The 15898-nt window shown below is 38.8% G+C and overlaps 1 protein-coding gene across 1 annotated transcript in view; it reads right to left on the reverse strand.

The window, feature by feature from the left end:
* Nucleotides 1–14832, reverse strand: part of LOC116463451 (relaxin receptor 1) — a 122625-nt gene extending 107793 nt beyond the window's left edge. Inside the window, exon 1 of the mRNA XM_032146562.2 lies at nucleotides 14689–14832. Within this exon, the coding sequence (XP_032002453.1) occupies nucleotides 14689–14803 (115 nt within the window). The 5' untranslated portion in view covers nucleotides 14804–14832. The remainder of the gene's footprint in view (nucleotides 1–14688) is intronic.
* Between the last annotated feature and the right edge of the window lie 1066 nt (nucleotides 14833–15898).

A 15898-nucleotide genomic window follows, 5' to 3' on the forward strand; every position in this document is an offset into this window, starting at 1 on the left:
GATGCATTTCCCATAATGCACCTTAAACTTTCAGCACTGTTTCATCATACTCTTAAGGTGTCCTTTATAAAGGAAAATACAAATGAGAAAAAGAAATGAATTTACACCCATGCATTAAACATATCATGGGTAGTACTATCGATTAAAATGTAAATATATTAAAATAGAGAGAGTAAAATTATATTCTTACAGGTATTAGGCCTTGATCCTATAAACACAATATTTTAAATTATTTGTCTATGTGCTGTTTTCTACTACTTTGAGGTTATAGTTGCTGAATAAAACCTCTTAAATCTGTTGACTGATACTTTCTGAGTAACAACCTTTGTGTTGCAAAGTTACTGATTAAAGAGCGCAGATTGTATGTACTTCCAGATAATGAGTTCACTCCATTTGATTCCAATAACCGTGTATAAGCATTTTGTCCATCTATTGTCCATTATTGTGTGAGACTTTGTTAATGTTTTCTGTTATGTTTTATTTATTGCCTTATTTGCAAACTGGATCAGAGGGCTTTCCAGAGTTAAAGAAAATAGTGAGTTGGAAAATAACACAAGAGAAATAGGAAGTGTGGAAAACACAACACAGACTAGATCAAACTCTTGAGAATGAGAAATAGAGATGCTAGTTGGATATTTGTGGAGTGCAATATCAAAAAGACCAGTCCTATCACAGTCAGGGTATTCAACAAACATTCTGTAGTGTGTTCCACACATATTTTGTGTATTTTATAGATAGGAATAGGGAGAAAATATTTTAAAAATGTATTAAGGTCCCAGGAAAACAATGTGAAAACCAGTATCTGATTTGACTTGGTCATAGCCTGTATCTTTCCAGTGACTCAAGTGCAATGGCCACGCCCTCTCTAAGGATTGCTTTCAGTTTCTCACATTTTAGTCCATTTTTGGTAATTTGCCTGAGTTACTTCCTTGTGAAAACCAGTAGCTGATTCGACTTGTTCATAGCCTGTATCTTTCCAGTGACTCAAGTGCAATGGCCACGCCCTCTCTAAAGATTGCTTTCAGTTTCTCACATTTTAGTCCATTTTTGGTAATTTGCCTGAGTTACTTCCATTTTGTGCAAAACCTCAATTCGAATTACTAACATATTACCATCCTAACTCTGGCACGTGGCTTACAAAGACCTTCATGATCTGGTTCTGGTGATCCTCTCTAACTTCATCTCCAAGCATCTGCTTCAGCCCTCCTCTTAAACTACCCCAGACTTCTCATCATGTTCTGAGCCTGCCATGTCCTTTCCTGTCTCCATGACCTTGCGCATGCTGTACCTGACCTTGCAGTGCCCTTCTTTCCTCTCCCTGGGAAATAAAACATGGTAAATCTGCAACCAGTTCAACTTGCTTGGCTAGCTTGTTCACCTGTTAATGGGCATAGGAATTCTTGTCTTATAAAATGAGATATAATAAATGATAAAATATTATATAATTATAAATCATTTTATCATATATTATCTATAATAGTAATAAATATTTTATCATATGTAATATATTAATATAACAATACAAATTATTTTATTATATGTAATAAAAATTACTCATTATATGTAATAATATATAATAATAATAATAAAAATGAGAGAGAACATGATTTTGGTGTTTGTATGTGAGTGAAAAAACTCAGGCTTGGGAATCAGATAAGCTTGAGTTCGAGTTCTGGACTAAGCATTGATGTGTCCATGACCTTGATAAATTTCTAAATTTCTCTCTTCATTCTGGAAAGGTGAGAAAACATTACCTTTCAGGGTTCATGTGAGGATATAATCAGACAACATTTATGAGTGCTTATCATTTAACCAGAACATCAACAATTTAACTACTCTTACCTATAACTTTAGCAATGTAAATAATTCCTATTAATAATCAGAATAAGGCCGGGCACAGTGGCTCATGCCTGTAATCCCAGCACTTTGGGAGGCCGAGGTGGGCGGATCACCTGAGGTCGGGAGTTCGAGACCAACCTGACCAACATAGAGAAACCCCGTCTCTAATAAAAATACAAAGTTAGCCGGGCGTCGTGGCGCATGCCTGTAATCCCAGTTACTCGGGAGGCTGAGGCAGCAGAATCGTTTGAACCCAGGAGGCAGAGGTTGCAGTGAGCCGAGATTGCACCATTGCACGCCAGCCTGGGCAACAAGAGTGAAACTCTGTCACACACACACACACAAAAAAATCAGAACATTGTAACATTGATCTAGAACACTTTGTGTATCTAAGTACATGGAATGAAGCACATTACAATATACATTAGAAATTGCCACAATTTCCCCAGAATAAATTTAAAAGTGGTACATAGGTCCCTGGGAGACTAATTAGAGAAGAATGTGATTGAGTAGTTCCTAGGGGGTGAGAGTGCCATGTGAGACTATTCCTTACTCCTTCCAATTTATTACACATTCCATTGTTTTAGACATTGCATCAGAAAGAATTTGGGGGAGAAATTTAATAAATATGCCTAATGATTTGGGATTTTTCAAGCTTTGAATAACACTTTCATACACTGATGTTTTCATCTATAATATTGTGATTAGTGTTGATTAAATAGGAAAAAAGCATATAGAAAAGTGTAGGGAAAAGAGATTAAAAATAAAAGTTACATGAAAGGCAGGTGTAAGTGAAATATGAGAAACCATTGTGGGCAACAGAATAGAAGAGTAGGGAAAAGTGGTATCAGAAAGAGTACAGAATTTTGAGCCAAGATATTTGAGTTAGAATCCAAATAGGGTAAGCACATTTTTTGTGTGTGACTCAAAAAATAAATGACTAAATGAAGATAGGCTAACCCTATCTATCATTAGGCAAGTTTTGAAAATTCCAATTCTCTTATAGAAGTTTCTTGAGAGTAAGGGTAAATATGCATATTCACTTGTGTCTATCTTACAGTGTTGGGAAATAGCTAAAAATTTGATATGATATGATTTGCAAATAAAAAGGGTGCATCTCTTACTAAGGTATTTTGTTATAATGATCATTATTATTATTTTTTGAGACGGAGTCTCACTCTGTCGCCCAGGCTGGAGTGCAGTGGTGCAATCTCGGCTCACTGCAAGCTCTGCCTCCCGGGTTCACGCCATTCTCTTGCCTCAGCCTCTCCGAGCAGCTGGGACTACAGGCGCCCGCCACCACGCCCGGCTAATTTTTTTGTATTTTTAGTAGAGACGGGGTTTCACCGTGGTCTCGATCTCCTGACCTCGTGATCCGCCCGCCTCGGCCTCCCAAAGTGCTGGGATTACAAGCGTGAGCCACCGCGCCCGGCCTATAATGATTATTTCTAATTACTGTGGCTTTGTGTTTATAATTACTGATTTTAGGGTATGTCCATGTATGCTTCCCTTCGTGGTTATTCCTTTTTTATTCTTCCACCACTAAAACTAGAAATGTAGACTGTACTTTATTGCTCAGGGAAGGCAGAGCACAAAAAAACTTTCTAGAGTCCTTACCTTCTTGGCTTTAAATTCCAAAGCTTTAGAGTCATGGCTTTCAGTGGCAAAAGATAGGTGCTTGAGAGAGATAATATTTTTTCTTTCTTTTTATTTACTTGTTAGATTCTACCATATTGGTCTTGAACATTAAGACCCAGTAATGAAGGACACAGAACATCCAGTCTTTCCACAACCTCTAGCGAGAATTAAGGGTTAAGCATGTGTGATGCCCTCAAAGCAGTTTTCCTGAACCTGCTGAGAATGAAATGTGAGAAGGAAGCACCCTGTTCCTTTGGTATTAAAACTCTGTAGGGCAAGGGAGGAGGTGGAAATTGCTAAGCGAATTTGGGGGACTGCCTAAGCAGAAGTGATTCTTGTCTCAAATCCTAATGTCCAGCTCAAAGAAAGGGCACGTCTCTAGGAGAAGCAGGATCTTGAAGTGAGGGAGGGGATGGTGAATGTGTGAGCTAGACACAGGTCCTTTGTCAGCCCCGAATCTGCCTGAGTTCCCAATAGGTGAGGAAAGACACTTGAGGGCTTCCTGTGCTCTCCTGAGAAGGCTATGAGCAGATGGTGGTGGTGGTCTTTGGTGAGAAGCATGTGGATTAGCTGGAGAACAATGTGGAAGAGTGGTTGAATGCTTTGGTGGGTGCTGGTGTCACCCATCCCTGCCAGAGTGAGTTAACCCTCATGAATAGCTGGCAAAGTGACTGGAGATGTTCACCTCTCTACCTGCCTCCTCAATTTTGATGTTTGCAAAACTGTCACCGAAATCAGATGCTGTTGGTCAGAAGGGAAAAAGGGTAGTGCAGGTAAGATTTCTTAAGTGATTGAGATTGTATTTTATACACAGCTCTACCAAAAAGACACCTCCACTCATATATATATCACAGCACTATTCACAATAGCAAAGACATGGAATCCATCTAGATGCCCACCAACGGTAGATCAGATAAAGAAAATATGGTACCACGGAATACTACCCAGCCATAAAAAAAATGAAATCCTGTCCTTTGCAGCAACAGGGATGCAGCTGGAGGCAATTATCCTAAGTAAATTCACACAGAGACAGAAAAACAAATGCTACATGTTCTCACTTATAAGTGGGAGCTGAACACTGGGTGCATGGGTAAACATGCACAAAAGGATGGGGACAAGAGACACTGGGGATTCCAAAAGCGGGGGGGGCAAATTCTGAAAAACTGCCTAACAAGCAGTATGCTCATTACTTGGGTGATGGGATCATCAGAAGCCTAAGCCGCAGCATCACACGACATACCCATGTAACGAACCTGAGCATATACCCCCTAAATGTAAAACAAACAAACAAAAAAACAAAAAACAAAAAACCCAAACCAAAAGAAAACCCAGATTGCATTTTAAAGAAAAAGTGTCAGATTTTAAAACCAAGCTACTTTGAATTAGCAAATTTAAATGTTCTATTATTTTATGTAGGAGTCATGAGCTCTGAATTTTAGTCATAGAAATATAAAATGTAATTTTTGCACATCTGAGGTTTGTGGTCTATAAACGTGAAAATGTTTACACTATATATCGTACCTGGATTTGGTATGCTTAATGTTAATGATGGCATAAGATTTAAAGTGTGTGTGTAGTAGTAGTTTATAACATTTCCTTCCACCCTCAAACTTCATGTCAGAGAATGCTGGCATTATCTTTGTTAACATTCTCTGAACCCCTCCCCAACCCCGTGCTTTCTGAGGGAAAAAATGACAAAAACCGAAGGGTGGATTCTCCTGAAAAAATTAGAATAGAAGTAAATTTTGTGTTCAAGATGACCCTGTGCAGTAGGGGAATATGTGTGTCAGGAGTGGATCAGGAGTGAGGAGCTGAGTGATTGGAGGAAACAGAGGGGCAGAGAGTGAGGCCAAGGGCCTTGGATCAGAGAGAGAGAAATAGTGAAGAGTCAAAGACAGGCCAGGTGCAGTGGCTCAATCCCAGCACTTTGGGAGGCTGAGGTAGGCAGATGGCTTGAGCCCAGGCGTTTAGGACCAGCCTGGGCAATGTAGTGTGTCTTCCTCTCCATAATTTTTTTTTAAATAGGTAGGCATGGTGGCATGCACCTGTAGTCCCAGCAACTCGCGAGGCTTAGTTGGGAGGATTGCTTGAGCCAGGGGGCAGAGTTTGCAGTGAGCCAAGATTGCATCACTGCACTCCAGCCTGGGCCAGGAGAGCAAGACCCTGTCTCAAAAAAGACTCAAAGCCTCTAGGGGATTGAAGAACAGAAGAGGGCATGGAGCTTTCAAATTGAACCTGCCCTGTCTACTAGCATAGAAACTTTGAAAAAAGGTGCCCAAGAGCCAGACGTGCTACAAAAAGCTTCGTACAGATTTTTTCCATCAAAATGGATTTGATAGACAAATGACTTGCCACATTATTTTGGATCACCACTGAAGACGAATGCTCAGTGGTTGAGAAAATATCAACAAACAAAAACAATCCCTCTTTCCTTTCCAGGGAGCTTAAACTGTTGTGCTGCAAGTTCATAGGATCAGGGGTAACGACTGCAATTAGAAGGGCGAAATAAAAATCTAAATTTGACTTTGCTAAACTGGCCATCTCTCCTGATCTTAACCAAAAAGGAGGTTAAATGGAGGTTAAGAAGCTAACAGAAAGCATGACTGATGATGTCATTGTGTCTAAGTTTGAAATGTGTGAGAAAGTAGAAACATTTATAAACCATGAGGCAGTTTTGCAATTTCCAGCAAATCAGCCACAACTGAGAAAGTAAAAACGGCAAATCTTCTGGACCATTGAAAATGAATCAAACATTTCTAGCCTGCTCTGGGAAAAAACAATTAAAATATCAAAAGGCTAGGGTGAGCAACAGAGGGTGAGAGAAGAGGATAAAAAGAATCCGAGGTTTTATGAGTGAAGGTAATGGCAGAGTGGATTGTGCTGTATCTCAGAAGCCAATGAGTGATGCACCTGAGAACAGTTATTTTCATTAACTTATACTTGCAATATGTGCCTGGATAAAAGCTTCCAAAAAAGCTTCCTAGGGCAGCTTATCTGATTTCTTTCACTAAGTCCAGGCACACACACATATAAATTTTGTTCAAAATTTGTCATTTCCTATCTATTTGCATGTTCTATTTTATAACGTTTTAATTTAAACTCTGTAAAGTAAGATTTATCTGTTTAAATGGCTGCAACTACATGAACCTGCAGGGTCATAACTTGCTTGTATTATGAGGATCAGGTGTTGGAACCAATTTACATAACACTGAAAAAAATCGGCCAAAAATGTCCATGAACCCAGGTAACTGCAAAATGAGGGAGGGGTATAAGCTGCAAGTAGTATGTTTAACAGGCAGCTGTTCTCTATGAAAGTCCTAATTCATGAGGAGGAAGTATTTATTAGGGAAATGAAATGAGTAGAAATCAGAATTTGGGTTGCAAGATTTGGGACCAAGACAGGAGAGTTTCTCTTTGTGGGTATTTTGTCTGTATTTTGTCTGAAGATGTGGTGAGAGTAAGGAATACAGAGAATCATTAAGATAGGAAGGAGAAATTAAGCGCTAAGGGAGAAAGAGGAACTGCTTAATTAGAACTGGAAGCCAGTATTTAGGTTGCTTAGCCAGGAAAGGGAAAGCTGCAGGGAGTCCACTTGGCACTAAATAGTCCATCTGGGAGAGAAGCAAAGGAGGAGAAACCCAAGCATGTAGCAGGATCAAAACTTGAAGGAGTTTGGGAGCAGTGGCTCATGCCTGTAATCCCAGAGATTTGAGAGGCTGAGGTGGGCGGATGGCTTGAGCCCAGGAGTTCGAGACCAGTCTGGGCAACATGGTGAAACTCCCATCTCTACAAAAAATACAAAAATTAGCCAGGCGTGGTGGCATGCACCTGTGGTACCAGCTACTCAGGAGGCTGAGGTGGGAGGATCACTTGAGTCCAGGAGATTGAGGCTGCAGTGAGCTGTGATCACACCACTGCACTCCAGCCTGGGCCACAGAGCAAAACCCTGTCTCATAAACAACAACAACAAAACAAGCAAGCGAAAAAAGAGATCAGACTTTCATGATAGCAGAGTTTACGACCAGTGTGGGATTTATGGTTTACCATATCAGGAATGAATATCTTGGGGTCGTTTAACATAACAGTGAGGATGCTCTGTGTTGCTCTGTGAGTGTCCTTTCAATCCCCACAAAGGTGAGGATTGAAACATGTTACTCTATATCAGGAAACTGTGTGTGCTGGGGTGGGGAGAGGGAAGAAAACAGTAAGGTTAGGGATATTTGACTCCCTACGACCAGGGCCTCCACTGTCCGCCCTCTCTGGCACCTGCATAGGCAGAAAGACAGAAGAGATGGCATTCTTTTTTGGTGGGAATGAAGAGGTTATGGGAGCAGTGAAGCACACAGGTATTTGGTGCCTACATTATCTGGGGCACCCAGAAAAAAGAGGGCAATTCTCTGGACACTAGAAGTGTCTGAGAGATTCTGATAGTTTATAAATTACTCCTGAGAAGTTGGCAAAGTTTCTTCTGCTGTAGCAATGCTCAGTCTCATTTTTCAACCTGTGGCACATGAAGCCTCTCTCACCTTAGAGGGGTGACCCCAAGGGCCAGATTCATGATTTGCATGGCATGTGATGAAAAGGGCTGCATCTTTAGAGATGACTCTATTATCTGGGGAATATGATAGGAGCATGGACTGGAGAGGAGATATTAATAGTGAAGACATCCACTGGGTGTTGACTTACTCTGAGCATTTTTTTTTTCTTTTTCTGACACAGGGTCTTGCTCTGTTGCCTAGGCTGGAGTGCAGTGGCCATCTTGGCTCACTGCAACCTCCACCTCCCAGGCTCAAGCGATCCTCCCATCTCAGCTTCCCGAGTAGCTGGAACTACAGATGCTTACCACCACGACTGGCTAAATTTTGTATTTTTTGTAGAGATGGGGGGTCGCGCCATGTTGCCCAGGCTGGTCTTGAACTCCTAGGCTCAAGCAATCCACCTGGCTTGGCTTCCCAAAGTGCTGGGATTATAGGCATGAGACACTACCCCCCGCCTTACTCTAAGCATTTTTAAAGTCCCTTTCATTAAAGTTCCTCTGGGCCTGGCTGCAAACATGACAATGGGCAGGCGCAATGAGAACCTTTCTCTCCTTGGTTGTGAGAATGATTTAAATGTTTTTCTACAAGGTAGGTATGTGAAGAGGGATTATACTAGCTTAGTGTATTGGCAAAGTCTTAATCATTGACGCTAGAATTTTGGTAGATAATAAATTTATTTTAATAATTTCTGTCTAGGTTCTTTCCTGTTTTACCCTTTTGATATTTCTTGCCCTTTTTGTCCTACATATGAAATTTGGAGACCCACTTTTAAAAGGGAGTTAAGAATAAGACAGCTGAAAACTAAAGGGAACACAGCTATATGGCCTGAGTTTCTTTCTATGTGAAAAATGAGAATGTTGTCCTTTATAGCTTTACCTTGCCTTCCAACTCAAAAAAGTCTGATTTTAAGAAACTGAAATTAAAAATAGTACTTGAGCGACATTAAGTAGAAACTGTCTAAGTAATAGCAATTTACTCGAGGATCAGACTGTGGGAAGTGGAAAAAGAAACTTCATTTTTCCTTAAATGAATTAGATGAGAACCAAGGGAAAAGATTAGTAGGAGGCAACAGTATATATATATATATATATATATATACTGATATATATAATTTTTTTTTTTTGTAATTGGGAAGATGGAGTCTCACTCTTGTCACCTAGTCTGGAGTGCAGTGGCATGATCTTGGCTCATTGCAACCTCTGCCTCCTGGGTTCAAGCGATTCTCCAGCCTCAGCCACCTGAGTAGCTGGGATTACAGGCGCCCACCACCACGCCCGGCTAACTTTTGTATTTTTAGTAGTGATGGGGTTTCGCCATGTTGGCCAGGCTGGTCTTGAACTCCTGACCTCAAGTGATCCTCCTGCCTTGGCCTCCCAAAGTGCTGGGATTACAGGCGTGAGCCACCATGCCTGGCCAACTATATGTTTTAATCAATGGAATAACTCATATAATTATATGGCCTCTTAGTTCAAGTGGATACTCAATCCTCTAACAAAAAAATTGTTTAAAATCTCAACAGCTTTTTGTTTTTTTAAGTGTGAATCTTACTATTAAAGAATATATCAGATTATCTGCTGTTTCATTTGTAGCTAATCATGTGGGTAATATTTTGGTTCAACTGAGCACCCTGTCTAAATGTAGACCTAGGATTGCATTTGGAAACAGGAGCTAAGGAGAGAGAGAGCTGTGTCCATCTGTATAGGAACTCAATGAGAACTTGAGTTCCTGGAGCAATATGGGAGGAGGAGTTGAGGAAGAATGATGGGGAGAGAGAGGTGGAGAGAGTTGCTGGCACAATGGCCAGAGACAAGGGCTCCAGGTGGCCTAGACCATCTGGTGAAAAGTCCCAAGAGTACCATTCCCAAAGATTAACTCTCAGAAATTTTTTGAAAACATTTATGATTTCCAAAAGGCATATTCATTATCATAAAAAATTGAAGAAATAAGGAGACCCAGTTAATTTAGGTAGTGTTGAAATAATTATAAAATGAATCTATTTAACAACAAATATAATATCCAGGTTGCTATAAAATACAGTTATTTAGTAGGAAAATACCAAGTTCTAACATGAACAACACGATATCTCACTTTACACTGTCCCTTTTCCATTTGACATTTATTTTTGTTGTGACAGAGAACAAAACCTAAATTTGAAATATTCACAACTTGCCCCTGCTTATCTCCAAAGAAGGAAAGAGCTTTTGGTTTAGTGTTGGGTCCTTGTTGTTCTGATCACAGAAATAGATGAAGCTGTAGAATTTAAAAAGATGAAAGAGTATTGGACCACTACACATAGGCAGGAAATAGAGCTGTTGGGGTTGTGGGGCTAATAAAATATCCAGAAGGAGGGAGAGGTAAACTAATGTAGGAATTAAGTCAATATTTATTGGCACTTGCTGTATGTATAGCTAAGTTTCATGTGCTGCAAACAAAAGTGCTTTCTATGTATTCAAATTATTTACATATACTAATTCATCAGTTGTTGGTGTACACTGAGGAATGTATACAAAGCAGATAGCACCAGCTCGTTAGAGGAGATATATAAACTCCTAGCATGGATTTGTTAAACTTGCCTTGGATGGGGAGGCCCTCACCGTAGGTGGTGGAAGCCCTGGATTTACCAGCTTTGAGACCTTGGGCTGGTCAATATATCTTTATGGATTAATATCTAAAATAGAGAAAGATCTAACTTGCTTGAAGGCCAGTGAGCTAGGTCAGGGGTCTGTTAAAGTCACTTTAAATTCTATATTATAATTTAAGAAAGTGTTAGCATTGAATCATGTTTAATAGCATAGGCTTAAGGAGATAGACTTGGATTCAAATCTCCTTTGCAACATTACTAAGAAGTGGTGCCAGGAATGCTACCAAATATTTCTCATTCTCTGTTTCCTATTTTGTAAAGCAAGAATATCTCATAGGGTTATTATAGGAATAAAATAAGATCATGTTTGTAAAGCACTTACATTGTTCCTCATCCATGGAGACCTCTCAATAAATGGGAAATAGAAAAACAACTACACCCGTAAACATAAGGATTGAAATCAAATGGTCTAAATGCTTACAGTTTTTCAGACAGAAAGTTAAACCTAACTAGAATACTCAACTCCAGGCATTTTAGTTTAACAAGTTTGTACCAATGTGTGAAATTGTGCTTGAAAGACTATTTAGTTCACAAACATAATAATTTCCCTTGATGTAGATCGGGGTGCATTTGCACAGATTTGTTAATTTTCCTTCCATTTGAAACTTAAAAATATGATTCAAAATATGTAGTAAAAACAATACAAAATTGTCAGCAGCCTCCACAATATACGGTGGTGAGAAGTTATTTAATTGGTACCATGCATGTTACCCTAAAAGTCCTGAGTTGACCACCATGCAATCTAGGCATGTAACAAAATTGCACTCATGCCCCATAAATTTATACAAATTAAAAAAAAACCCAACCCCCCCGCCAAAGTATAAGGTGGAACACAGTATACCTCCGTGGTCTGCATATTGGTATGTTTATTCTCCCATCTTTTGGAATTGGATAAATATGCCAACATTCTCTTTTTCCATGTACTAACCAAGCTAGTGGTCTGTTCTGGAATTGTCTCTTCCTTTTCTCTTCTTCATAGTTACAGAAGAAAACTGTTACAAGTTATGCCAGTGCTGGGATCCAAAGCAAAGGCCAGGTAGCCTGGTAAGTGTCTCTAGGAGTCTGAAAGAGAAGACCTTACTATGCTGGGCCGGTCCTTGGCAAAATACTAAAGTGGATCAAGCTTGTTTGAACTCCTTCTATTTACTATATCTTCACTTGTTTCCTGCCTATCTAAAACATTAAGTAAAAGAATTGTTTTGCTTAGTGATATCATTTAAGAAATAATACAGCATTTTCTGATAAGAACTTATAATACAAGTTGTCCTGGGGATTGTTTTTTAACCATGAATTCTGAAATAATTATATACTTACAAGAAGTTGAAAAAATAGTATAGAGAGGTCCCATACACCTTTCACCCAGCTTTCCTTAATCTTACATAAATTTAGTACATTAAAAAACTAAAAAATTAACATTGGCACAATACAATTAATTAGACTATGGGCAGAAGGATTTTTAAAGAATGAAAAATTCTCAAGGCTAAAAGGAAATCTTTTCTAAGTCTTAATGTCACCTCTGTTTGTGTGGACCTCAATTTTTGCACTTGTCTTATTGAACTGAATTCTAGATCAACGTGCCGTTTTCTCCATTCTATCCCTTCAGAGCAGGGACCATGCTTACTTTAATAAGATAGGTGAATAAAGCATGGTCACTGCTCTGGCATGCATAGGTATTTTTGGTTGAAAGGATGACTAATAGTTGCTTACGTCTGTAACAGGCTTTATAGTTTTCAAAGCCCATTTATACACATTATGGCTACTGAGAATTATCATGGTCTAGGGGAGAGAGCATGGGCTTTGAAAGCATTCCAATCTTGGCATTTATTAGCTCGAGTCTTGTGACAAGGCACTGAATGTCCTACCTCGTGTGCTTAATTGTATCCACATAATAGAGTTGTTGTGAAGATTCAGGAGGTAATTTTTGTAATAAAGAACGGAACACAGGGTTTCTGAGAGGTAGACAGGGTAAAGGATTTGATTGCCATTTCACATACTCAGAAGAGGTAAATCATTTGCTGAAAACCATAGAACCGGTACATGGTAGTGCAGTTAAGCATCTTAGGTTAGGTGTCTTCCATGATATCACATCGCCTTTCCCGTAACAGGAAAGTAGATAAAAAACCAAACCAAACCAAATCAAAACAAAACAAAACAAAGCAAACACACAAAGAAACAACAACCATGGGGCATTCACAGAGGTTTAAAAATTTGTCCTTATGCGTGGCTGTTGATTTCCGTTGCTATGTGCCCAGGAAATTCTCACTTAGGTGGGGCCTGGGTGAGGGGCTAAACTCAAGGTGAGCCATGGCTGTGAGTGCTATTTCAGGGGATCCCTGACAAGTGTTCCCCCACCCTAACATGCAGTTAATACCATGTAGCCAGGAATTGGCTTGCCAAACTTTGCTGCAAATGTTTATGCCCTCATTTCCTGGGGAAGGCCTGGAAGGATGAGAACTTGGAGCTCTCAACTTACACTACACTCCCAAATTTTCTTTTGAATCAAAAGAGAAGTTAAATTTAAAGAGACAGAGGGTTTTGGCATCATCATCACCACCATTATTATTATTTTCTGCTCATGAAAATAATTTATTAACAAAAGGGTACAGGTAAACATGGAATTTTTTTCCTAACCTGAAATGACTGGTAATACAGTGGCCAAAGTTGCTTCCCAACCTGCCCTAAACACCTTTCATATACCCTTAAATTCTTTATACTAGAAAGACTATTTTGGAAATATTCCTCTGGCTTATTTAATCTATTCATTTCACTGAAATGGAATAGGGGTGGTAAAATATGGCATTAATTTTTGAAGCTGTTGGCCAGAAATGTCAAAAGCTCTGGTAGTTTAAACATGGAATTATAATTAGAAACATTACATTTTTGATGGTGGTTTGCAATTTATTGTTTTCCCTTCAGTTAAAAAATAGGAATGTCACTAATCAAGATTAGAGATGGAGAAGGCTAGGACTAGAATATTTCCCCAGGATTCTGAATAGTTTCTGTGGTTTTGATGCTGTCCTTTAACTCTAGATGAGATGGAGTAGAGGGAAGGAGGAAAGAAGAAGAAAAAGGAAAATATAATCACTTTGACACATTACAATTGGGAGAGTCAGGATTGAAAGTTACCCTGAGACATTCCTTAATAGAAGAGCTCAGAGTTAACAAAACTTATGCAAACTTTTAAGAGACACAGTACTATAAAAAGGCTTGTTAATTTCTAAATTAGTGAAAACCCACATTCCCAGAATCATAAAGTATTAAAGATACCCAGAAAGTTTTGTTCTTGGTTTGGCTTTGACTTTTTGATCATTTATTACCTAAGAAACAAAAACACTTTATTTCTATCTACGTACTATAATTCAAATGGAGCTTAACACACAACAACTGTTTCCCTTGAATTTAAAAAAGATTTTCTGAAAAATAAACCACAGCACACATAGAGAAAACAAAATTTGTCATTATAGTAAAAATAACATGCCCATTTGGAGCTTCTTTTGTGCCTATGTTTTTCATTGCTTTGTGCTTTCCCTTGTTTTTCTTTCAAGGAACAGTGATAAACCTTGCTAAATAAAAAGAGTTTTATGAATGCATCTCCCTGCCCAGAAGCACACCTATGATAGCAAATCACAAAGGATAAGGGTGACAGAGCATTACAACTACACAGAAGCTGGCACAAATGTGAGGACTTTCCTAGGATTTTTTCAATGAACATATTCCTTGAATATAGTTTAAGAATTACTACTCTTTAAATATTATAATGTTGCTTATAAAATCAATTATATGAATTGGTTATTATGAAGCCTAGGTTTACACAGCACATCGGTCTTGCTTCACTATTGACTATGATAAGATATTATGGTTTTTAATACAAATACCAGACATATACTAAGAAGAACAATTCTGAAGTGAAATTACAATTTTATCAGCAAGTGCATTTTATCTTAAAAGCATAAATATAAGGAATAAACATTTGTGCTTGTGGTTATTCCACAAAATACTAAGGTATACAAAATTAGATATGAGCATACTTACAATATTTTCCAACAATTAAGATGTAGAAGAAGACAGAACCAGATGTCATTTCCTTCTCTGCGAGCAACTGATTAATGAAAGTGAGCAAAATTTGGTCTTGGTTTCTGAATCGCATACAGCTCACAGTGGTTGTGTGCTATTTCTGTCTGCAATCTTAGCAGCTACAAAGCAGTCCTCCCTCCTTCCACTCCCATTTCCTTTCTCTGTCTCTTTCCATTCCTCTTTTTTTCTTTCCTCCTTTCTATTCTCAGGATCTCTCCTCCCTGCCCTCCTTCTCTAAATGTCCTAATCTCCTTCTTTACACACATGCACGCGTGCGCGCGCACACACACACAGACAAAGCTGAACAGCAATAAAAAGTTTCAGAGAACACATACGCTATCTACAAACGAGGGTGTATACGAAGTCTGAGAAATGTCTGAACTGATCAAAGACACACTACCAGAAAGAAATTGAGCTAGAGATATCTCACAAGCAAAAACATATTTTTTCCCCTTATGACATAGGACTAGGAAAAGAATGGAATTACACAGGGCAAAATGCCTTTGTGGAAGTAACTGTGGGGCAGGAATTAAAGTGTAACTACAGCAATCGTTTATAAACTGTTTTGAGTTTGGGAATTTGAACAATAGGATATTGTTGAAAGAAGAATACAAAGGAATAAAACAACTTAAAACCCTTTTGAACTTGTGAATTTTGCTATAGTGGAGACCATGACATGTCACTGGATGTCCTGGAGCAAAGCTGGCCTGGGTTTGAATTGTAGGTCCCCTGTGACTTTAGAGTTATGCAGGTGCTGACTCTTGGCTGAGCCTTGCTTTTCTGGAGCAAAATATGTATGCAACAAGGTAGCTGTGATGGCCAGCACAGGGCATAGTGAGGGGTGTAGGTCCTACTGCATTATAGGTGATTACTAAGTGTCAGTCATTCATATGATGATTTTTATTATTTGACCAGTGGGGGGAAAAGTATGAAAATGCAATGAACATTTCTGTAGACTGCATTTTCTTTTAACCAGACTGGGTCATTCTTATTTTTCAACTTGCTAATGAATTTCTGGAACAAATGAGTAGTAGCCCTTTGACATGAGGAATTTATTTTTGAGGTTAATGCTCCCTACTTGTAGATACACAAGTAGAATCTGCTTGAATTACATATCTGTATATCATTGACTTCAATATAATAAGCCTATTTCTAAATAAAGGCTAAA

The sequence above is a fragment of the Hylobates moloch genome, unplaced genomic scaffold (assembly GCF_009828535.3).
Source record: "Hylobates moloch isolate HMO894 unplaced genomic scaffold, HMol_V3 SCAFFOLD_37, whole genome shotgun sequence".
In the NCBI taxonomy this organism is placed as follows: domain Eukaryota; kingdom Metazoa; phylum Chordata; class Mammalia; order Primates; family Hylobatidae; genus Hylobates; species Hylobates moloch.